Source organism: Ictalurus furcatus, chromosome 11, assembly GCF_023375685.1.
Source record: "Ictalurus furcatus strain D&B chromosome 11, Billie_1.0, whole genome shotgun sequence".
In the NCBI taxonomy this organism is placed as follows: Eukaryota; Metazoa; Chordata; class Actinopteri; order Siluriformes; family Ictaluridae; genus Ictalurus; species Ictalurus furcatus.
This window is the reverse complement of record NC_071265.1, coordinates 20751023-20777550: the sequence shown is the minus strand read 5'-3', so window position 1 is coordinate 20777550 and position 26528 is coordinate 20751023. Positions and strand designations below refer to the sequence as shown.

At 36.8% G+C, this 26528-nt stretch overlaps 1 protein-coding gene across 1 annotated transcript; it reads left to right on the top strand.

Moving 5' to 3' along the window:
- The first annotated feature begins 6808 nt into the window (after positions 1 to 6808).
- On the top strand, positions 6809 to 26260 carry LOC128614982 (immunoglobulin-like and fibronectin type III domain-containing protein 1). The gene is made up of 24 exons (XM_053636750.1): positions 6809 to 7089; positions 8450 to 8521; positions 15257 to 15379; positions 15605 to 15744; positions 18020 to 18119; positions 18265 to 18288; positions 19083 to 19128; positions 19277 to 19466; positions 19634 to 19747; positions 19867 to 20035; positions 20182 to 20454; positions 20581 to 21252; positions 21421 to 21545; positions 21821 to 21962; positions 22067 to 22360; positions 22455 to 22751; positions 22998 to 23177; positions 23329 to 23457; positions 23553 to 23861; positions 23953 to 24038; positions 24227 to 24419; positions 24630 to 24923; positions 25285 to 25611; positions 25751 to 26260. Exons 2-24 carry the CDS (start codon positions 8509 to 8511, stop codon positions 25753 to 25755), a joined length of 4245 nt encoding a protein of 1414 aa, XP_053492725.1. The 5' UTR covers positions 6809 to 7089; positions 8450 to 8508; the 3' UTR covers positions 25756 to 26260.
- The last annotated feature ends 268 nt before the right edge of the window (positions 26261 to 26528 follow it).

Here is a 26528-nt window from a genome sequence, read left to right as displayed (position 1 = left end):
CCCCTCCATACAGATGTGTGTATTGTGTTGAACCTTTCAAACCTCTTCAAGCAAATAACTTTAATTCTGAGCTTTGAGAATGTTCCAGTCTCATGACTGTTTTTCCTATAATAACTGAAATGCTAAAAATTTTTCAGACTAATATTGACTAATATTAATTAAAACCTGAATATTAGTGCCACATGAGACAGACAGACTGCATGAGGTTTACTACCAGTATATGAGGCGGCTGATATTTCATGACACACCCAGAAGTGTCTATGGGACACTAAGTGAAATATGGCTGTCAGATGAAGTTTCACATTACATGTTTACCCACACAGTGTCTTTTGGAGTTCAGCTCTTGTGTGTGGAGATATAGTGATTTATTATGAAAGATAAGGGGGCTATCAGGGCCTTTTCATGCAATGAAACAGAACAGAAGGCTTAAAGCTAAAACTCTTTATAGGCTTAAAGCTAAAACTATACTGAAATCATGAATGACCCTGATGCTTATACTGAAGATCTTTCCAACACACTTAGCACTGCTTGACACTATAGTATACAATTGTAGAAGAGTAATGATTTATTTTTACACTATCTGGAGCCCCCCAGAAGAGGATGGGGTCCTTTTTGATTCTGGTTCGTCTCACAGTTTCTTCCCTATTGCCATCTCAGTGAGTTTTTCCTTGCCAGTGTATGTTAGACAGACAGATAATACACAAAGAATAGTCTAGAATGTTATTGTTTTGATTTCACTAGGTGTCCCAGCCCAAATTAAAAAAAAAAAAAAAAACAATATTAAAATACACCATTATTCCTCATCTATCACATTTTACAGTTGGCATCACAAACTGAGCAGGTAGCATTGCTCAAGCTGATGCTAAAACCAGACAACCTTTGGATGGGTATACATTATATTCAAGAAAATGCACTTGAATATATCACTGCTACAGTGGTCACTGAGTCCAATGGTGGTGAGCTTTACACCATTCTAGCCAACATGTGGCTAGGTACATGGTATTTTTAGTTAATTTCCTGATACAAATAATTGGTATACATTTTGGTAGATGTTAATTTTGCTTTGCATCAAATTCATTTTGGTGATTTGAAAAAGATTTGCAAGCCTCCAAAGAATGGTCCAAGAGGGTGAGCATTTGCACTCTTCTTTCAGGAAAAAAAAATCCATCCATCCATCCATTTACCGCTTATCCTAAAGGGTCGAGGGGAACCTGGAGCCTATCCCAGGGCGCATAGGGAACAAGGTTTGTGCCTTGGGGTACACCCTGGATGAGGTGCCAATTCATCGCAGGGCACAATCACATACACACACCCATTCATACACTATCGACACTATGGACATGCCAGTCATCCTACCACACGTGTCTTTGGACATGGAGTACCTGGAAGAAACATGCAAACTCTGCACACACATGGCTGTGGCGGGAATCGAACATGAGGCGAACGTGCTAACCACTAAGCCACAGTGTGCCCAATAAATAAATAAATAAATAAAGGAATTTTACTATTACAGTTCACATTTCTGACTGCATGTGTCTGTCCACCTTAGAGTAAACATGTCACGTGCTATCATGTTTTTCGCTGGGTACCATGGGATCCCAGTTGCGATGCACCTCTAGCACTATAAAGGAAATCAAGAGAGGAGTTGAGAAGGCCTAGAATGTCATAAGGCATTTTTACCCAGGGAAAAAGTACAAGTATGATGCAATGCAGCATATGCAAAGCATAAATAGCCTTTCATGGCAGTGCATCAATAATGAGAGAACATATTACAGAGCACCCATATTACAACTTCTCTTCAAATTAGGTTATAAGGAGCCAGAGTCAGTCAGACAGTAGACCTGCAGCAATATCTGTGTAATGTTACAGCAACATTCATTCCTGCAATGAGACCATCCTTTAAAACAGAGCCTGAATATTCTGTACTTTCAGTTCAGTTTCCCCTCTAATCCAAACATCTGAACAGGAAAACGTATAGTGTAGCTCCAAAAAAGTAAATGGAAGACAGTCCCTTATAGACTGAGGTAGTGTTTTCACAATTTTCAGGTGCTAAGAAAATAAAAGACCTGCTTCCTATAGTGGACACCTTCCTCTAAACCTGATGTGCAGTCTTATAGTGCCTGGGGGTACATACAGGGGTTCACATACAGGGTTAGAGGAACTCAGAAAGAAAGCTTTACATGTTGTGAGCAGTATGTAGTAGGTAAAAATCCTGCTGCTAGTACCAGGATTCAAAACTGCAACAGCAGATGGAGGGAGTTACAGCAAACAATTCACTAAAAGTGTCATTAAAAGAACAACTGTTGACAACCAGCAAATACTGTACATCCCAAAGAGGTGTGAGTGATTCCCACAAAGAGAGCAGGAGCAATAGGTTCAGCATTTCTCATCTGCAACAAAGTATGTTATCTGCACTAATTATGAATACCATTAATGTCCATTGTCTGGGGGAGGTGCAACATCAGGACATATTACAAACTTTTTTAACTATTTTGCAAATCTTTTCTGGATGAGCAAAAATACTGCAGTTTCACCAGAAGTAAGATGACTGAAGAACCAGGAGACCAAGAGCCAGGGTACAAACAAAGATTTTATACTACTGTGTACATACCCAAGGCTAATAAGAGAAAAACAGAAGAGAAAACATAATCAAGGACAGAAACATCTTGGACATAATCAAGGACAGAAACATCTTGACCCAAAAACAAAACAAATAAGACACATATGCATCATGAGTAAGCAAAAATCACATTGAATATATCTTAAATGATTGAATCATAAATCTTTCATCAAATAATCATGGAAAAACATCTCACACAACTTTCATATACAGCGTTCATGAGTCCTGAAGGAAACCACCATGATCCATGTAAGGTAGTAGTGCAGTATGTGGAGGATCACCACCTGGGTTTACATATAAGATGAGGTGTTGAAATAGTTTTTTGTAGTTTACTTCTATCTAGATATTATTTTAAAACCATTGTAGTCATTGGCATTTTTCAATATAGCGCATAAGAGAGAAATGTGTCTTCATTCAGTATGGCTGAAAAGAAGACTGAGAAGTTATTGCTGTTTTGTTGTCCCAATAATTTTTTTTTGCATAGGCCTTTGTGTAAGCTTTGGCTTTGTCACACAGTGGTGTTTTAATCTAAATGAGTAGATACTTTTGGTCTTAGTATCAGTCCTACCACACATCTCCAGTGTCAGCAAGCATCCCATAACACCACATTATGGCCATGTCAGTTAAGCAGCTAATAGTTACATGTCAAGTGTGCATTTTTATTGCACAGTCCAAAATATCCTCTTAATAAATATCAGCCCAAATGTCAATTAATCATCTTCTGCAGCACCATAATTTTGTAAATATAATATGCAATATCAGTCACCCAAAACTCCATTCAAAACATGATTTTAAACATACACTCATAGGCCACTTTAATAAGAACACGTGTACACCTGCTTAGCCATGCAATTATCCAGTCAGTCAAAAATCCCAGGAGTTCAGCGGTGCTGAAATATTCAAACCAGCCTGAACCAACAACTATACCACTGTCAAAGTCACTGAGATCACATTTTACCCATTGTGATGTTTCATGTGAACATTAACTGAAGCAGTTGACTTGTGCCTGCATTAATTTATGTATTTCACTGCTGCCACATGATTTGGATAATTACATGAATGAGCTGGTGTTCTTATGAAATAATGATAGAATTTTAAATAGCACATATGTGACATGCACTTTATTATTGTTGTTGTTGTTTCAAGTGCAGGTAAAGGAATCCTGAAAGTTGTGGGTGCTTCAGCACCTTCAGCGCCCTCACTTCCAGTGTCCTTGGACAGGTGAGTGTACACTACATGGCCAAAAGTGTATGGACACCTGACCATCACACCCATATCTTCTTATTGAATATACTATAAAACCATGGGCATTAATAGGTAGTTAGTCCCCTCTTTGCTTCTATAACAGTCTCCACTCTTCTGGAAAGGCTTTCTATTAGATTGTGGAGTGTGGCTATGAGGATTTGTACCCATTCAGCTACAAGAGCATTAGTGAGGTCAGGCATTGATGTCAAGGAAGGAGGCCTTGCATGCAGTAGTGTTCCATTTCATCCCGAAGGTGTTCAGTGGGGATGAGGTCAAGGCTCTTTGCAGGCCACTTCCGCTCCAACCTTGACAATCCATGTCTTTATGCACTTCATTTTGTGCACAGGGACATTGTCATGTTGGAACAGGTTTTGGGCACCAAAGTTAGTTCCAGGGAAATGTTACAGTTAAAGCATACAAAGACATTCTACACAATTGTGTGCTTCCAAATTTGTGGCAACAGCGTACTGTAGGTAGACCCACATATGGATGCAAAGGTCAGGTGTCCACATATTTTTGACCATACACAACATAGTATATTAGCAATTATCCTTATCATTGCAGAAATCTACAGGCTATAAGCTATAGAGTTTAGAAGCGTGTTCTCTAGGTGGTAGGTATTAAAATCTGCTTATGTCCTTACCTGATTATAGTGCTGTGAAAATTATCCTGTTCATCTCCTCATGCACTGAGGAGACCATTTCAGAATGATCTCAATTTATTCTACTTCTGGGGTCTGTATAACATTTAACATGAACACCAGAACACTCATACCATCCAATATTTCCATTTTAAATCATGTATAAGCATTTTTGCCCATTTTTTTCATGAATTACTCAAAATAAAACACATGTACTGTATGTGTATAGCTATTAGGGATGATGAACATACTGACACTGAATTGAACAATTTAGAACTATGCATTTTACTAAAGAGTCTAGAATAGTTTACGAGTGTGAGCAGTTTCATTATTTATACTGCAGCTGGCTGGAGTAGTCAGATGTCAAATAAATATCAGACATGATACTTTACTCCACTGCTCAGTACTTCTTGTGATAATTATATTTTTGTTTGCCCTGCCATGCTCAAAGGGGGTTTTCACAAATAGGGCACAGAGGATGCTGAGGTTTTAAGAGAAAGCTGTCAGGGTAACACCTGTTGATGTGAAATACAACCCTGTTACAGGAGAAATGCCAAAACAGCCCATTAGCATTACTTTACAAAGTAAGATTTGATATCATTTCAACATTCAACATTTCTATGCAGATTCCAGTTATTGCTTTTATGTGTTTTATATCACACACTCCCTGGGTGTAAGTGGAAAAATCCTCACACCTAAAGGTGTTGTTTCAGATCCTTTAGTTGTCTAAGAAACATGGACCACAATCGATCATATTACATGACGTTACTATGCTGTAAATGGGACATCTTATCCAGTGCAATTGGAATCACAACAGTCAGAAACTGGATACAGTGTGTGAATACATGACACAGAGATGAGGTTATAGACCTCATAATACTAACAGTAAAGACCTGTGGAGCTTTTTATTGAGTTTAGTCTCAATGGCTTCCAACGGCTAAGCAGATGTACATGTGTTCTTATTAAAGTGGCCTATGAGTGTATGTTTAAAATCACGTTTTGAATGGAATTTTGGGCTACTGATATTACATATTATATTTGCAAAATTATGGCCCTGCGGAAGATGATTGAAATTTGGGCTGATATTTATTAAGAGGATATTTTGGACTGTGCAATAAAAACGCACACTTGACACGTAACTACTAGACGCTTAACTGAGATGGCCATAATGTGGTGTTATAGGATGCTTGCTGACACTGGAGATGTGTGATAGGACTGATACTAAGACCAAAAGCATCTACTCATTTATAAATGTTAAAACACCACTTTGTGACAAAGCCGAAGCTTACACAAAGGCTGATGCAAAAATATTCATTGGTACAACAAAACAGCAATATGTTCTCAGTCATACTGAATGAAGACACTTTTCTCTCTTATATGAGCTATAGTGAAAAATGACAGTGTGTACAATGGTTTAAAAACAATATCTAGATAGTGATTCAATCAATATTGATAATTCAATGTGATTTTTGCTTAATCATGATACATGTGTCTGTCCTTTGTTCTGTTTTGGGGTCAACATGTTTCTGTCCTTGATTATGTTTTCTCTTCTGTTTTTCTCTTATCAGCCTTGGGTATGTACACATTAGTATAAAATCCATGATCATACCCTGGCTCTTGGTCTCCTTATTCTTCAGGCATCTTACTTCTGGTGAAACTGTAGTATGTTTGATCATCCAGAAAAGTTGTTCATTTACAAAAGTTGTTACAAACTTTGTAAAGTTGTAAATTTTGTAAATATGTCCTGATGTTGCACCTCCCCCAGACAATGGACATTAATGGAATTCATAAATAGTGCAGATAACATACTTTACTGCAGCTGAGAAATGCTGAACCTATCGCTCCTGCTCTCTTTGAGGGAGTCACTCACACCTCTTTGGGATGTACAGTATACCTGTATTTGCTGGTTGTCAACACTTAATCTTTTAGTGAAACATTTAGTGAATTGTTCGCTGTGTGCTTCAGATACCCTTATGTTGAGTGAGATGTTGAGTGGATGGTAAACTTCTACACTACCAAGTTTAGACACAGCTGCTCATGTTTCTGCAATTTCTGCATTTTCACTATTTCAGCTATCTTAAATAATAATGAAGACATTAACATTCTAAAATAACACATACTGAGTTATGCAGTTACCAAGAAACTAAACATATATCAAATACACAACAAATCATTAACTTGTAAATACATGTAGACACTGTTCACATTGTCTTCATAAGCTCTTATCAAAATGTCTTTAATACAATGAAAAATATATATTAAATCTAATATGTCCAAATTTCTACCTGGTAGTGTGTATAATTTCAACAGAACATGGTGTGACTATGTTCTCTTTAAAGTGGGAAAAGGGAAAAAATCATCATCACATCTTGAATTTTGATCTCATTCTTTATTATGAAATATGAACAGACCATGTGCAAGACCTCCTCCTTAACGTCAGCCTCACCCAAATAAAAGCCGTAAACACCCATGACAGCTGACCGACTTATGGGGTTGCTCCTTCGGTCTACCAATATTTTACTGCTGTAAAAAGAGCAATTGCACTAAAATCCAGGAGTCAGAACGGCAGTACAAGGATTTCAAGGTAAGCTCTACAGTTCTCATGTACAACTATGCATCTAGGAAACTTCCCAGATGACCTAACCACACTGTTTGGTTAAAAATTTCACTCATTTATCTTTCATACATTTCATAAAATGGGTTGTTATGCATATTTGAAAATGAATGGATGATGAATGGAAAAATGAATAAGGATACTTGACCTACATCAGGAGAAACTTCAGACTTACAGCAAAGGGAAATAATTGATTCAGGGTGCTGATGTATGTTTAGTATCAAAACTAAACAATTTCCCAAATAATTCTTGTTTTTAATTGACTGGAGTCAGACTTGAGTGAATTGAACAAAGAGCACACGGAGATCATCAGAGATCATGTGTATTCTGTGTACTAATTTTTGATCCGGCTATTTATATCAAGAACTAAAAAGCATATTGTTGATGTGCAATTCTCATGAATGAAATCACTGCATGTCCACAGTTTGCATGAGTTGATTTGGGTTCATTCAGTCAATAGAACAATATTCTTATAAAATACAGCAAGGAATCAAAAAAGGTTTTCAGTGATGAACAAGGGTCTCAGTATAATCTTTTGTCTCTATTTAATTATTTGTTTGTTTATTTGTATTTTTATTTATTGCTTCTTTAGCAGAGCTGTTATGCCTGCCAGCATATCTCTCATAGTTTTATTAGGTATGTGACCTATCAAAAGCAGAGCCTAAATAGCCGCTGATGCATCGAGAAGGATCTCATAACTGTAGAATGCCATTAAAAGCTTCATCATCTGTTTCATATTACAGCACATGTAGCATAAATGAAATCAAAATCTTAATATATCTTTATTGATTAATTGTTTTGGAGGTCATAGCCTAAAAGTGAGTTCTTTTCTGAAAGTAGATAGGTGCTGTAACACATATCATGCAATAAAATTTCCCAGTGAAGCTTTTAAAAACAATTGGCAAAGAATTTTAAAATAATCAAAATAAATGTAATAATTTAAAATATTTACATTTTGATGACAGCTAGATTAGCTCATGATGTATAAAAGTATTTCAACATCAGATTCCTGCAGAAGAAAGTTGGTCTGGTTTTATTACATGAATAACAGGGGTTAGATCACCATGTCCTTGTGGTCTTTGGCTATATAAGGTTCTCTGTTTCCCTGCCATCATCACACAAGCCTCTTTGGTACTCAGAGTCACTGAAGATCCTACTGGATTTGCAGTTGTTAGAATACAATATTACTTCATGAAGCAAATATTAGGGGGAAAAAATTATTTTGGATGATGGTTTAAGTAAATGTGTAAATATGCCAGGAGATATTCATTATTACTATGGTATATTTTAGTGATCTACAGTAATTACCTTTTTTAATTTTTATTTTCAGAGCCAAGCCAACTTAAAACTGAGAAATAAAATTTTAAAAAGCGCAATACGATTTTCAAGATGTCTGCGGGAGGTAAGCCATAATTTTTTTTATTTTATTTTTTTATTTTGCTTAGCATTATGTAACCTACAGCACAGCTTACTAAAACTGGTCCAGAAGTATCTCCTGTCCTGCACATTTGAGTGTTTTCCCTGCTATAGGACAAGCACTTTAACTCAGAAACGACTGTTAATTAGCTGATTAGTTGAATCAGGTGTATGGGAGCAGGAAATACTCCAAAGCCAGCATTGTGAACTTGTAACCTACTGCAATCTATAATTTTCAGCACTCAGTATAATAATGAAGGTCAGAAATAAGGATCGGGGGGAAATTGGGATCCTTGGCTCTGGACCAATGCAACTACTATTTGAATATCTATTTTCAATTTCATTGGGTATTAACAATATGGACAGATTTTGTTTTCTTCAACCATTACAAGCATTCTTCTAATCATTTAGTTTTTGGGTGAATGCTTTTACTGCTGTTGTAGCTAAACTGTCAAAATCAGAAAAATAGCTTGTATTGTCCTTTCCCCCAAAGCCTGTGATCTCTAAAATGCTATTAAAAGCTTTGTCAGTCATGTATTAAACAGTTCCTACATATATCAAACAAAAAAGTGAATATATCTCTATTGGTTTCTGAAATAGATTTTTATTCTAATTGAGAGACTGTGATAAAAAATGTTTGCCAAAAGAATTGACAAATAAGTTTAACATCCTAGGAGGTATTCTACAAAGTGAGCTAACTCGATAAGTCAGGCTTATTTCAACAAGCCTGGCTAATTTCCATCATTTTCGGTTCCACAGACGAAGCTAATCGTAAGCCTTGGTGAATTACTATGCAAAAATGCTCCATGTTAAGTTAGTTCTGAAGCTTGGTTTAACTTGATGAATTCTACTGACCAAGCCTTGTGCACTCGTCTAGTCCCGTCGGATAGAAACAATGCACAGGAACAATTACTCCACCCTAGTGCACACTGAAAAAAGTGAAAATTTGGTCAGTCAGATTTAACAGAAATTATTCAACAGTCAGTTCTGGTGCACTAATTTGATTGGTCGAGCAGCATTCTAAGAGTAGTTATATTTCCTATAACCGCACTGGGGCATTTCACTGTGCATATCAATCCACTCCTCTGTGTTTGCCATGTAAAGTTCCACCACAGTGCCTTGCAAAAGTATTCACACCCCTTGGCATTTTTCCTATTTTGTTGCATTACAACCTGTAATTTAAATGGATCTTTATTTGGATTTTATGTAATAGACATACACAAAATAGACCAACTTGGTGAAGTGAAATGAAAAAAAAACCCTTGTTTTAAAAAATTCAACCAATGCAACCAATTACCTTCAGAAGTCGCATAATTAGTTCAATAAAGTCCAGGTGTGTGCAATCTAAGTGTCAAATGATCTCAGTATATATACACCTGTTCTGAAAGGCCAGAGTTTGCAACACCACTGAGCAAGGGGCACCACCAAGCAAGCAGAACCATGAAGACCAAGGAGCTCTGCAAACAGGTCAGGGACAAAGTTGTGTAGAAGTACAGATCAGGGTTGGGTTATAAAAAATATCTGGAACTTTGAACATCCTATGGAGCACCATTAAATCCATTATTAAAAAATTGAAAGAATATGGCACCACAGAAAACCTGCCACCAAAACTCACGGACCAGGCAAGGAGGGCATTAATCAGAAAGGCAACAAAGAGAACAAAGATAACCCTGAATGAGCTGCAAAGCTCCACAGGGGAGATTGGAGTATCTGTCCATAGGACCACTTTAAGCCATACACTCCAGAACTGGGCTTTAGGAAGCATGGCCAGAATAAAGCCACTGCTTAAAGAAAAAAATAAGCGAACACGTTTGCTATTTGCCAAAAGGCATGTGGGAGACTCCACAAACATATGGAAGAAGGTACTCTGGTCAGATGAGACTAAAATTGAGCTTTTTGGCCATAAAGGAAAATGCCACAGTATGTCTGGCACAAACCCAACACCTCTCATCACTCTGAGAACACCATCCCCACAGTGGAACATGATGGTTGCAGCATCGTGCTGTAGGGATGTTTTTCATCAGCAGGGACTGGGAAACTGGTCAGAATTGAAGGAATGATGAAAGGCACTAAATACAGGGAAATTCTTGAGGGAAACCTGTTTCAGTCTTCCAAAGATTTGAGACTGGGATGGAGGTTCATCTTCCAGCAGGACAATGACCCTAAGCATGCTGCTAAAGCAATGCTCAAGTGGTTTAAGGGGAAACATTTAAATGTCTTGGAATGGCCTAGTCAAAGCCCAGACCTCAATCCAATTAAGAATCTGTGGTATGACTTAAAGATTGCTGTACACCAGCGAAACCCATCCAACTTGAACGAGCTGGAGCAGTTTTGACTTGAAGAATGGGCAAAAATCCCAGTGGGTAGATGTGCCAAGCTTATAGAGAGCTGTAATTGCTGCAGAAGGTGACGCTACAAAGTATTGACTTTGGGGGGTGAATAGTTATGCACGCTCAAGTTTTCAGTTTTTTTGTCTTATTTCTTGTTTGTTTCACAATACAAAATACTTTGCATCTTCAAAGTGGTAGGCATGTTGTGTAAATCAAATGATACAAACCCCCCCAAAATCCATTTTAATTCCAGATTGTACGGCAACAAAATAGGAAAAATGCCAAGGGGGGTGAATACTTTCACAAGGCACTGTACTTCTACTAGTACTACAGTACTGTTAGAAACATCAGAGATGGCAAAATATACCTTTGATGAATATAGCTTAACATATGACAGCGTATCAGGTAAAGATGAAAAGGAAGAAGCGACGCCAATTTTACAGAAAGCACCCTTAACATGAATGTACAAATCAGTGTGAGCCAGCAAGCTTACTGACAACTATAAAGTGAGTGTGCCTTCTTTGAGATCTGTTTCTGCTAGAGGTGCAAAAATAAACAGAACATTTGGCCATATTGTGTCCGATATGTCAGTTAACCAATATAAATTTCTTGTACATAAACTGTTGTATAAAAGTAATATCGCATAAGCAAGAGTGCAGCTATAATGAATATCAGCTAGGCTGTGATTAGCTATGGCACCCGCCCTGCAGGTTTGTGCCTTATCACATCCGTGCCGAAATATATAACCGATATAACCGCACTCTTGCTAGTGCTTGAATATAATGTATTATTTACATAAATATATTTAGTTTCTCATCAAAATATGATTTCATTGCTTATAGTAAAATTAATCGAAACAATTATCTAATCTACTCCTTTAAATTATGTAAAGAGAGTCAAACATAGTTATAACTTAATAGTAATAGTAATAGTAATAGTAATAACTTGAGCTTGATTGAGTGGTTTTATTCCAAAGATTTGAAAATATATGATCTAATCACGTTGGCTACAACTCAATTTATACAGAAATGTACAAATTTACATCAAGTAAATGTAATGATTTTTGTCTTTCAATGCAGTGAAAGCATAGACAGTATAAAATCTAAACATTTCTAAAATGATATGAACAAGTAACAATAAATGAAATCTGGCCTTAAATAAGTCCAATTAAAAAAAAAAAATCCTCAGTTATGTGACTATTTTATAGTCCACTATTTGTACTTCAAGTAGATGAGATCAAGTTTGTAAGCATGTTAATTTTGACTATAGAACCTATTTATATTGTATTTCATATCATTTAGTTATTTGTTTGAATTATATGTTCTTACATATTTATTCTGTCGTATAGTATGTTCTGCCTTGCTGCTTCACAAGCTTTGTTAATTGCTGAGGTGTTGCTTTTATTTGCAGTAATGTTTTTATGCTTGTTGTATAATTTCATTGTAAGTCTTTTGTTTAGCTGGAGTGAAAAAGCGGCTCTCTTCCGCTGCCATATCGCTTCTCTCCACTGAGAGGGCTCTTTATAGAGTGCTGTGAAAAAGTATCCTGATTTCTTCTGTTTTTGTGTATATCTCGTACTAAATAGTTTTAGATCTTCAAATGAAATACAACATTAAACAAAGGCAACCTGAGTAAACACAATACAGTTTTTATTTTTATTTTTTACTGCAGCAAATATAGTTATCTAATACCTATCACCAATGTGAAAATCTATTCACCCACTAAAACTTAAAATTTGGTTGCGCCACCTTTAGCAGCAATAACTGCAACCAAACAATTCTGATAACTGGAGATCAGCCTTTCACTGCTAGGACTAGGATTTACCCTATGCTTTTGATCATTGTCTTGCTCCATAATCCAGTTGCACTTGAGTTTCAATTTACTAAAGACCAGACATTCTCCTTTAGGATTTTCTGGTAGAGACCCCTGTTTTCCATGTTTTCCAAACAGTTCCACTTTTGATTCATCAGTCCACAGAACATTCTCCCAAAAGTTTTGAGAATCATCAAGGTGTGTTTTGGCAAAATTCAAATGAGCCTTAATGTTCTTCTGGGTTAGCAGTGGTTTTCACCTCGCCACTCTTCAATGGATGCCATTTTTGGCCAGTGTCTTTCTGATAGTGGAGTCATGAGGAGTGACCTTTATTGATACAGGAGAGGCCTGTAGTTCCTTTGATGTTGTCCTTGGTTCTTTTGTGAATTGCTGGATGAGTCGTTGCTGTGCTCTTGGAGAAATTTTGGAAGGTCGGCCACTTCTGGGAAGGTTCACTACTGTGCCAAATTTTTTCATTTGGAGATAATGACTCTTTCAACTTTGGCATAGTGTGTTACTGGGTAAGACCTTTTAACCAAGTTCATGCTGTTGAAAAAGTTCTACTTAAGTGTTGATTTGATTGAACAGGGTTTGCAATAATTAGGTCTGGTTGAGTCTAATCCAGCTGAATTAGGAACGATGGGGACAAATACATTTTTACACAGGCCCAGTTGGTATTGGATAACTTTTTTGCTTCAATAAATAGCATTATAATTTAAAAACTCTGTGTGTTGTGTTTGCTTTATCTTAGATTTGGATTTAATTTCTGAAACAATTTAGTATGAGATATACACAAAAACAGAAGAAATCACAGCACTGTATATAGTGTGCACGTCCATGAACCTCGTTAGGCCAATTCCTGAACTTCATTGATGGAACTCAATGAGGCCGGATTGACTTGTTACTAGGTCAAGTGAGGCTATTTCAAATATAATTTATTAGCCAACTTTGTGGAATACATCCCTAAACTCAGGAGGTTCTTTAGGAGCTATTAACAATACACAAACAAACCTCACCGTAGAGTAAAATGTATTAGGGTTCAATTCAATCTAAACACAGTGTCTAAACACTGCCTTTGTGAAAGCATAGTTAAGTTCCACAGAGTGATCTCAGGAGACGATGGTTAGCAAATCTTTTTTGCAGCCAGTTCCACCCATACATTTCACACCAGAACACCAGAACAGCTATCTGAACCAAAACCACACAAGACTGGCAGAAAGTGTAGTGCCATTGCAACATTATTCAAACCACACAGCCCAATGTGTGAAAAGGAAAGGCAATGGATAATAACAAACACCTAATTAGAAAAATTGTATAAATAAATAAATACATAAATAAATAAATAAAATAAACATAATAATGATAATAATAATTTAAACATGCTTTTACATTCTGATAAGATGAATAACATGCATTAGCAATACTTACCTTTATAGTATATGGGTGATTGTGATAAAAAAGACAAAAGTCAGACATGATACATTGTCAAAGAAAATCACATGTAATAATTTAATGTAAGTGTCATTTTCAGACAGTTTCAAATAAAGACACGCCATTAGCACGAGCTATTTTGCAATGAACTGTGCAGGCTAACATTAGTTTGGATGTTAATTTCTGTTAATAGGTATTATCTTACCTTCACTGTTATGTATCTCTTGCATAAACAGACTATAAAATACAGTAACTACAACTGTAGTGAATTAAACACAGGAAATGCAGGAACTGTGGTAAATATAATGCAGAAGAAAGCAGGAATTTGAGGTCAGTGGTCAGTTTAGACCACAGGATAGGATAGCAGGACCTCTGCTGGTGGGGAGGGGTACTGTCCTAGTCTCTAGCATTCATCAAAACATGCAAAAGTGAATTCATAAATCTTTTACATCAAAACTCAACAGAGGTGCAATGAATTTCCCTCACAACATTTTCTTTCCCAAGAAACAGGCATGTCACAACATAAAAAGTATTATTCTTACTGTTAACAGTGGCCTCCAGCAAATCAATATTGGTTATGGTTCTAGCTTTTATATCGGTATCTATATTCATGTGCACACCATTCCACACTTTCCAGTGAAAATTACTTGCCCTGTGGACCAAGTAGAGAAAAAAAAATTCTTGTTAAGCATTTTGAAAGCATCGCTCTCCCTTTTCCCCTTCTCTGTCAAGTGTTCATTTACCTAGTTAAAACCAGTTTAGAATCATCTAGCCATGTCGGAGCTATGTAAGAACAGTTAACTGTGCAGGAATATAGTTAGAGTACTTGATGTAACTACGATTATATTCATCTGTTGAATCTGTTATAATGTAGGTATTAACATATTTGTATATTGATATATTCGTTACTAGCAAGTCGTTTACTGGCTATTAGTTACTAGCAGTTAATAGCAATTAAATGTACTCATGTGGGTGTGATTTACCCACTACTGTAGCAATTTACTGCCCTTCTGTGGGTGACGGGCTGTTTTAAAATGATATAATTGATGGTTTGTTTTGTTTTTTTTAAACTATAACGCAGATGACTTGTGCATATGTCATGCTAATTCCTATTGAATTCAAAAATGTATCTTTTGTGATGTTAACAGTGGAAATCAAGAGAAGATCCAGAGTACCTGGTGTTATAATCACACAATATGTAGAAGTAATTCCACCTGGAAAAAGTACCCCAGATTTCATGAGAAAACCCATGGCTGTAAACATTCAGGAAGGTATTCATGCCATGATATGAAGCAAAAAAGGCCTGATTTATGATAACTTAATTAACATTCAATGTTTTGCAATTATTAGTCAGGTTTGTTTTATGCCACTGAATACATTTATTTATATTTAGTCTATTTAGAGGATTTTTTTAGGGTTGTGGGTGCCATAATTTTGATACTCATATCTTGTGCATTCATGTTGCACTACTATGATCTAATTTGTACTGATTGCAGGTAAATTGGCAACTTTCAAAGCAGTGGTGTCAGGAGAGCCAAAACCCACCATCACATGGGCACGTAATAAAGGAGATCTCTCTGATCCAGAGAAATACAATACAAGATATGATGAAAAGGCTGGGGAATACATATTGCAGGTAAAATATTATTCATTCATTCACTTCAGTAACCACTTTACCCTGGTCAGGGTCATGGTGAACCTGGAGTCTATCCATCTCGGACATTACCGGTTTTAAATTCATTTTCAACTCTTATATGTCTTATATTTTATGTTTGTTTCTTATTGTTTTGTCACTGGTTGGATTTGCTGATTGTGTTTATGATGGACTTAATTTCAATCAGAAAATTTCCCCAGACATTCCCCCATGTATGTGTCTGTGCATCTGCTCACAATGGACTGAATGCAGAATGGACTGATCACTTTCAGTGTGCATGCTACTTGTATTGAGGGCAGGGAGTTCACACAAACACAAAAAAAGACTCTCACACTACACTTGTTGCAGAATGATGATCAGTGTGCACACATCTGAACTTACCAAGCCTTTGATTCCATGATTGCTATTCTGGTTGTGATCCCAGTTGCCTCCTGGTTTTCCTGTTTCATTTGTGCTGTTTGTTGATTGCCTGACCATCTCCTGTTCTCTCTTTTAGACTAAACGATATGGATTTGTCTTCAAATATAGTATAGGGTGAATTGAATTTTCAAATGACTCTTCCGTCGGGTGTCTTCCCAAGTGAAGGAAGCATCCCACTCTTTTCTGGAGAACCATGGACTCAGGCTCAAATATGCTGATTTTCATCCCAGCGCTTCACAAGCAGCAGAAAAATGAGTGTGTCAGAGGTCCAGTTCAGATGTGCCAACAGAACATCATGTGCAAATAACAAGGATGTTACTTCTAGCCCTCTGTACTGGACCCCTCGCCAAACTTGGCTACATCTTGATATCTTGTTCATGAAAACCACAAAAAGGCATGAAGCCAAGACACTCTCTTGAGGGGGGCCAACACCCACCTTAAACAATTTTGACTTAAAATGCAGGCGCAACTCTCATTGTGGGGCACATGGTGACTTAATGGTTAGCATGTTTACCTCACACCTCCAGGGTTGGAGTTTCGATTCCCACCACAGCCGTGTGTGTGTGGAGTTTGCATGGGAAGGTTTCCTCCGGGTAGTGTCCATAGTGTATGAATGTGTATGTGATTGTGCCCTGCAATGGACTGGTACCACGCCTTGTGCCCCAAGCTCCCTGGGATAGGCTCCAGACTACCCACAACCCAGAAGGATAAGCAGTATAGAAAATGGATTAATGGATGGAACTTTAACTGTGCTCTTCACACAAAGTAGACAAAATCACACAAAGTAGACCCAAATACTCCATACTCTTGCAGTACCTCCCACAACAAATGACACATGATCACAGGCTTTCTCCTTTCCATCACAAATACTAACTCAGGCTCATTCCCTGCCAGTAAAGTGCCATTCCACATTCCCAAAGCTAGTTTCCATTCTATGGGTGTAGTCAGTCTAAGACTGTCCATCACATGCCTGCTGCTTGAGTTTCAACACCCTTCATTTGAACCCAACTGGGTTACATGAGTGGCCCAATTTTTAGCCTTTGGACAAACAACGTGCAGGTGGCAAAAAATCAAGTACAACATATAAACAATGTCAAGCATAGTGATGGTGCACTTGTTTTGAATTTAAAGTGCTTGTTAATGCTAATATTTGGCAGTAAGTAGTGAAACAGTCCACACTCATCCATCTCCACTGTGATGCTGTGGCAGTACCTTTAGTGAGTTATGAATAACCAAATTTTCTCAGACATTACTGAATTAATACACTGTTGTTGCCTAAAATCCTCCAAAACCATGTGAGATACTAAACTATAATTGCATACTTCACCTTTCAAAGTACAAGAATCAATGAACAAAATTCCATTCACCAATTGTGGTCAAACAAATGCTGCAGCAATGTAATTTCCTTGTGCTTAAAGCCCGGACAGGGTAGGAAGCATAGCAGCCAAACAAAACAGACAGCCGTGCATGTCACATTTCTCAAGATAAAAGTTGACCTGTAACATGATATAATTTAAACAGCCAATAAAGAAAATGTCATATTGCTAATTATTAATCATACATAAGGCCCAGCCCCAGGTGCTGTTTGGTACTGTGTGGGTTTCAAATATGCAAACAATAGTTTGAGAATATGATATGACGGCCATTTCTTATAACACTGACAACATATGTCTGTCTTAACACTGAGAGATGACTGTGAGCATGAGCAAAATGAAAATAAAGCTGTGAGATAAGTTTAAAACAGTAAGTAAATTACTTTTAAGTAACAAGTCCTGCAAAATATATTCTTTCTCAGTAAATACTCAAATATATTGTTTATGTTTATGTTTCATGACAGATATTAAATGTAACAGCTGACCAAGCAGATACATACAAATGTTTTGCTACAAATTCATTTGGAAGAGCTGTTTGTACAGCTAGTCTTAAGGTTATCGAAGGTAAGACATAATTTACATTCATAGATAAAATAATAATAATAAAAATCATAATCATCATCATCATAATAATAGTAATCTATAATCATAAATAATAAGAACAATAACCATCATCATCATCATCATGAGTGATCATTCTCTTTTTCAGCTGGATTCAGGAAAAATAGGCCAGGTATGTTTAAGAATACCAGAGTAAATCTGATGTTGTTTAGAGATTAAAAGTTTTTTCTCTCTCTTGGTGTTAACAAGACAAATGTAGTGCACTGAAAAACATAAAGATACAACTTTAACGCTGACTGTTACGAAGTGCTACCACAGTTTTCTTCCATAAATGAAACATGGGATTCTTTCAATAGACATGTCAATTCAAGAGGTAGGTCTTTAGTTTTTATTTGAAGACAGCCAGTGTTCAGAGACCTGGGGGAAGTTCATTCTACAACCTCAGTACCAGGAGAGAAAAGATACTTGAGGGATGATGGGTCCAGTCAAGCCATGCTAGAGCCTTGAAGGGAGCATGATGCAGAGCAGGGTGTGATAAGTGCCTTAATGTATGTGAGTTCTGGTCTGTTTTTGGCTTTGGATTTTTATTTGATGTGGGCATCTACAGGAAGTCAATGGAGAGAAGGAAAGGAAACAGTGGGGTGGGTGTGGGAGAACCTGAGGAGATCATTGAGTCAGATATGAGTCAGATATATAGTACAGGGCCAAATCTGGAAGGAGCGAGTTGCACTCAAGAATTTAAACTCAAGATGAGAAGAAACTGAACATGAACTGAACTGAAGATGACAAAATTTACATGGCATCATGTTTAACCTGCCAAATACACAATGCGGTATTAGTAAATTGCTTTTAAGTTTTAAATGAATTAAAAGATAATGGTAATAGTATTCAGACTAGAAATTAGATGGTTAGTCTGATGAGTCAAACAGATATGTGCTTATTTATTTATTTATTTATTTATTTCAGATCAAAATGAACCTGAAGACTTCAGAAAAATGCTGAAGAAAACTACGTAAAGTATCATAACGAAATAATTTGGGGATCTACGTTTTTTATTTTTAGTTTCATGTTATCCGTTTTTACAATTAATTTGTCTGGATAGCAAAACTCTTTCAAAATATTGTTGTGAAATGTTTTACTTTTCATTACTTTTTACATAGAGTTGAAAAAAAGGTTAAAGCAAAACCCAAGAAAGAAGGAGAGGTTGACCCAAAGTTTTGGGAGGTGTTATTGAGTGCTCAGAAGAAAGACTATGAGCGTGTTTGTCAAGAGTTTGGAATCACCGATTACCGATGGATGCTGAAAAGACTTAACCAGATGAAGAAGGAGAGAGAGGAACAACAGGAGAAGGTATCAGCACTTTCAGACTGTTGCAGTCAAAGATGGATTTTAAGTGTTTACCCTGGTCACTGTATTATTATCAATATTTCTTAATTTTCCATTGACCTAGATTGTTTTTAGTTGCAAAGCTTGCATACTGTACTTTATCTACTTTAATTGTCCTTCATATTTCACAGTATGTTGAAAAGGTTGAAAATATGAAACAAATAGAGGTCAAACCAAATGGAAAAGCTGAATTTGAACTTGACATGAAGCTCAAGAATCCCAAAAGCAACATTTATCTTTACAAGGTTAGAGCCACAAGTTTCTTAACTGCAGTGATGTTTTCTGTAGATGCTTATGTAGGAGCCACATGAAATCACTTTGTTTAGGTGTGCAGTATCTAATTCAACTTATTTATTCTTTGCAGAATGGTGAAATACTTGACTATGGTGATGGCACTGATGATTCCTTCAAACACAATCTGAAGAAAGTTGGTGATAAATACACATTTAGCATTAATAATGTTGGCCCAGAAGATTCAGGCCTATATCAAGTGAATGTTGAAGAAGCAAACATGTTTTCAACTGAATTGGATAGTAAGATTAAAATGTATATCTGTGTTAAAGATGTTAAGGCATCTATTTTCAATCTACTTATTTTAGAAATCTGTGGAGTGTATAATGGCTCTAGAGTTTGGACTGAAGCAGCATAGCCAACTTGGTTCACTAATTTCTTTCCTCAGTTGCTGATGTGGAATTTGATAGCATTCTGAAGGATGTTACGGTGGTCAAAGGAAAAGATGCTACATTTGAATGTGTATTATCTGATCCTGTGTCAACAATTACCTGGTGTGCTAATGATGCATCCATTGAGCCAGGGGATAAATACAACATAACAGTCTCAGAAGACATGCTTACTCACAGACTAGTAGTAAAGAACTGTAGACCAGTGGACAATGGTACCTACACAGTTATTGCTGGAATCAAGTCATCCAAGGCAGCTTTGACTGTGAAAGGTGAGTTGGTTGTTTTTTGTTTGTTTGTTTGTTTGTTTGTTTGTTTAAATATGTCCAGGGGTTTAAAATAAATAAGTAAAAATTTGTTCTCCATATTTTCCATTTACTATGCCTTTCTTTATCTAGATGATCCAAATGCCCTCCAGAAAGGCCAGAGAGGTACAGATAATGCTGATAAGTTGGGTAAAGAGCAGGCCAGGAAGCTGCAGGGCACAACACTTAAAACATCTAGAGGGGCTGGAAGTGGTGGAGCCAGCCTGGGAGATGGGATTGGAAGAGATGGAATCATGGGAGGTGGAAGTGGGCAGGAAGGGAAGGGAAGAGGTCAATTAGGGAAAGATGGGTTGGGGGAAAATGGACTACTAGGAGATGGTTCAGGCAAAGATGGATCAGGAAAAGATGGACTATCAGATGTTGGATCAGGAAAAGATGGATCAGGAAAAGATGGACTATCAGATGTTGGATCAGGAAAAGATGGATCAGGAAAAGATGGAATATCAGATGTTGGATCAGGAAAAGATGGATCAGGAAACGATGGATCAGGAAAAGATGGAATATCAGATGTTGGATCAGGAAAAGATGGATCAGGAAAAGGTGGATCAGGAAAAGATGGAATATCAGATGCTGAATCAGGAAAAGATGGATCAGGAAAAGATGGTTTTGAAGTAACTGGACTACAAAAAAATAGTAGAAGTGGGGATGGAGCATGTGGAGACATGACAGATGGAGATGGAACTGGAGACACTAAGCATAAAAAGCACCCCAGAGTTGGTCAGTTGGTCCCTGACACTAACAGAGGTAAATAAATAAATAAAATAAAATAAAATAAAATAAAATAAACAGAGGTGTTAAACTCTGGTCTTAATAAACTGCAATGAATTGTGCATAGCACAGCATCTGAAAACTAATATTACCACTGTGTAAATATTAGCAGTAATTAAACGTTTCATCTGTTCTTGTATTCAGAACCAGAAGTCCACTTTGTTAGTGGACTGTCTGATACTGCTGCAAATATTGGAGAAACTGCAGAATTATCTTGCACACTCAGCAGTAAGGACTGTGTTGGAATTTGGTACAAAGATGGTCAAAAGGTGAACCTTTATAACAGACAAATTTCAATTAAGACATAGCAACATATGAACATTATGTATGCCCGCTGCTATTTTGACTTATATTACAAAATCTATGTGTTATGACATTGTAATATTTATTATCTTTTATATATATATATATATATATATATATATATATATATATATATATATATATATATATATATATATATATTTTTTATAAAATATTTCCTTGTAGTAATGTCCAACAGAAACTTTTAGCATCTCTATTTTATTTATGTTTTGTGGGTCAGTTGGAATCTATGAATGGGATTACGATCTCCAAAGAGGGGGCCATTCACAAACTAATAATGAAGAATTGTCAGGAGGGTAATGCAGGGGTATATAGATTTGAAGCAGAAGGACGTAAATCAGAGGCCACGTTAATTATTAAAGGTAAAAACAACAAATAATATTTTCATGTGTTGTTTATCTTTTTATTCAGATCACATAAACAACCATAATCTTACAGAAGTGAAATTCTCTCCATTCATATTTAGAGCCACCAAAAATAGATGCAGATGCCATGGGTAAGTTCTCAGAAGCTGTCGTCATAAGAGCTGGTGAAAATGCCATTTTCAAGCTTCCATTCTCAGGAAAGGAACCAATCAGAGTGCAATGGTTCAAAGATGAAATGGAGCTTTTGGAAGGCCCTGGTGTCAGGATTGAGCGTTCCTCGACTCAGAGCCGGCTACTTCTCAATAAATGTCAGCGTAAAGACAGTGGAGAAGTCAAAATCAAACTTAAGAACGAATTTGCCACCACGGAGGCTACATCTAAACTTGTTGTTCTTGGTATGTTGTTTCTTAACCAGCTTTGTATAACGTAGTTAAGACAATTAAAAAATAATAAAAGCTTTTTATGATCTCAACATTTCTTATTTTCTAGACAAACCAACTCCACCACAAGGGCCTGTAGATCTGGTAGAAAGTTCATTGTCTGCTATTGAATTTAAATGGAGGCCTCCAAAAGATGATGGGGGCTGTCCTGTGACCAACTATATCCTTGAGCGTCAGCAGGTGGGACGTAACACCTGGACTAAAATTGGAGACATCCCTGGACAACCTGCCTACAGAGATACAGCTATTGACCGTGGCAGGAAGTACTGCTACAGGATAAGAGCCAAGAATTCAGAAGGCATTAGTGACATCATGGAAACTGATGATATTGCAGCCGGCACATTAGGTACATTTTTAATCTTGAGTTTTTTTGTGCTTTGTGAACCCTATGAACCTTAACCAAACTAAGGGTTTGTGTTCCTCAGCTAGTCAAGGTGTTTCTTCATTAAGAATACTTAGTGTATATATTGTTTAAAAACTAAAATTCCCTTAGCTGCAGAAAATGTACACTATGTTCTCAACAACTCTTTAAATGTTGCTGCCTAGATTAAGTTGATGCGTAATTGTTTCATACAGCTTAATGTTTTTTCAGCTCTCCCTGGTCAGCCTGCTTCTCCAAAGGTGGTCAGTGCTTTCAAGGACTGCATTAATCTAGCATGGGTCCTGCCAACAAACACCGGTGGGGGAAGTATTATAGGCTATAATCTGGAAAAACGCAAAAAAGGCAGTAACCTTTGGAGTCAAGTGAACCCTCCAGATGAGCCAATTAGAGGTTTTTGTCCATTACATGTCATTCTGTTCTTATGCATAATTTGCTTGTTCTTATGTGCAATTAATTGTTTCAAGTATTTCATTATGATACAGATGTTACCCATATCAAATAACTTGCATAACAAATGCTTACATATTTGTATTATTTTCAGAAAAAAAGTATGCAGTGACGGATGTGATGGAAGGAGCCGAGTATGAATTCAGAGTGATTGCAATTAACACATGTGGTCCTGGAGAACCAAGTGGGCCCTCTGACTTTGTATTTGCAAGAGACCCCCAGAGTAAGATTAAACAACAGCAGACTTTGTTACACTTTCCAAACTAACTTTGAGATATTTGTAGTGTCGTTGTCATTAGACTACTTTTCTCATCACAGAGCCTCCTGGGAAGGTTAAAGATCTCAAAGTAACTGACTCTAGTTACCACACTTTGTGCCTGGCTTGGACTAAACCAAATGTGATGAAAGGAGTGGAAGATGACGTGAAAGGATACTTTGTGGAAATCAGACCTACAGACCAAATCGAGTGGAGCCGCTGCAATACGAATGCCATCGTCCAGACCTCTTTCACTGTAACAGGTCTGAAGTCCTTGGCCATGTACTGGGTAAGAGTGATTGCAACCAATGAAGGAGGAGAGGGACATCCACAAGAGATTGACAAATACATCATTGCCATGCCTCCACCTGGTAGGTGTAAACATTGTTCAACTTTTCATTTTTTCTTTAGAAACTGTACCTTAATTTGACATTTACAGTAACATTTAATTTGTTTTTACAGTGAAACCAAAATTCACTGATCGCAAGATGAAAAATTTCATGGTTGTGAAAGCTGGAAACACAGTCCGGGCCACTATATGCTTTGAGGTACTATACATCAAAGACAGTGACTGATAATCACTTAATACCTGTAGAGGACAAGTGTGACTTGAAACGATATATTATTTATACATTTTAATCTCTGTTAAAAAGTTTATATACAATTTTTAAAAAGTAACATAAAAAAGGTTGCATTATTGAATACTATTATTCAGTTGATCTTATTTTTCTCACAGGCTTCCCCTTTACCAGATATCACTTGGTTGAAGGATAATATGCCTCTGGCTAAACATGTGACAATTACTAATTCTGAGAAAGTTTCCCAGCTGCTCATTCCAACATCCGATCGATCAGACAGTGGCATCTACACTATCATTGTCAAAAATATAGTTGGCCAGGAAACCTTCAGTGTAGAAATTAGAATCACTGGTAATATAAATAATCATACATTTTACATTGTACTTCAGCAATTTTATTGATTTTTTATTTTTTATTTTTTTTTTTGCCTCTGTGGAAATAAATTTTAAGTGCTTCTAGCTATACTCCGTAGACTGAATGTGTAAACTTACTCCTGGTGTCATATTACTTGCAAAGATTTATGCTTTCAATAATTATACAGTATAGTTTAAAATTTTCCAGATGAGCCCAAGCCTCCGGGTGCAGTGCAACTAGAGCAGAATGTTGAGGGAACATTAACTCTCAACTGGACTCCATCTCCTGATGAAAAACGAGATGACCGGCTCCACTACATGGTGATGCAACGAGACTCTGTAAAACGGACCTGGTGGACAGTAGCAGATCACCTCTTCAACCATAGATTTACCACCGTTATTGTGCAGGGGAGAGAGTATTACTTCCGTGTATATGCAAAAAATGATATGGGGCTGTCTGAACCATCTGAGTCTCCAACATGGGGAGCTGTTAAAAAGAAAGGTTTGGACATACATGATTTTTTAAAAGATATTTCACACCCTGTCTTTTATCTGTATAATATGGATGATATCATAAAACCAGTACTTCTGGTTTTATCACGTGTTTTAACCACCAACCAGAAAATGTCAAACCATTCACAAACCAATCACTACAACAAGTAATAAATAATAATAAGTGAATTTCTGACACTACATCATATTTAAGATCAGACCTTGTTTTCAGAAAGCAGTTAAGACATTTAGCTCCTTGAAGTTTCCTACCATCAAAACAGAGGAACAGTACATAGACCAAGAATAGATGCATTTTGTGCCTTTCCACATAATCAGAGTCATGTACTAAATGCTGTTTTTCTTTTCTCAAGGTAAATTGATAATAAACCAAACAGAACGAAAGAACTTGAATTTTCAATCAGCCCCCAGATTCACAGTGCCTTTGAAACTGCACATAGCTCCGAAGGGCTATGAGTGCTATATGAGTTGTGCTGTGAGTGGCAATCCCACCCCTCACATTACCTGGTATCACAACAATGTTAGCCTTAACACAAATACCAATTACCTCATATCCAACACATGTGGGGTCTGCTCCATGCTCATCCTGATGGTGGGTCCCAAAGACACAGGAGACTACAAAGTTGTGGCAGAGAACCCTCTCGGCCAGGCTGAGACTTCTACTAAGCTCACAGTCAGAGGTGTGCTTCTGGATTGATACAGAATAGAAATAAATTTAGAACAAAGTTTCTATTATTAAATATTATGTTTCCAAAGATGCTGAGTGAGTGGATAGTGACCAAGCTAAGTACTATGCTCTTTTTCTTTTCTGTCTACCAGAATGAAATCATCTGTTGCAACATGGACAACAAAAGCTAGAGTGCCTGGATCAAAGCAAGCTGTACTCAATATTAGTGGTGGTACATTACACCTTCCTTTGGAGAAAAATTATTTTGAAAAAATTCTATGAGTCTGAATAAATTGTGTGCTATAAGTACTGAAATCAGGCATGCTGTAGTGGAATATTCAACAATACAATAAACATTCAGTCAAACTGATATTACCTAAAATAAAGTAATCTACTAATTGTTATTTGAATGATATGTGGCAATGTCTCTGTCAGCCTTGAAGACTTGTTTTCTGGAATGCCAATGTCTTTTTGTTTTATTATGAATAATAAGTTGAATAAAAATACACAACTGCCAATCAACAGTGATAGGATTTAATTATCTGAATTAGAAACAAGATCATCCACACATTCAGAACAGAGCTACATATTGCATCCAGGTTGTGCAGATGATAAAGCACCAAGGTTCTCTGTAGGAGTGGTTTTGCATCAAGGTCACTGAGTATCCATGTTATTCATTATCCTCTTATGTTCAGTATAAAAATCAATAACCTACAGTGGGCTGACCTATTTTACACCTCTCTCTCTCTCTCTCTCTCTCTCTCTCTCACACACACACACACACATACACACACACACACACACACTTATCTATTTTTGTGAGAGCCTTCCAATGACATTATTAATGCTATTAATAAAATGTTAGCTGTGCCTAACCCTAATCCCAGTATAAAAGAAAACTTGTAGGTTTAGATTTTAGAGTTGTGCAAA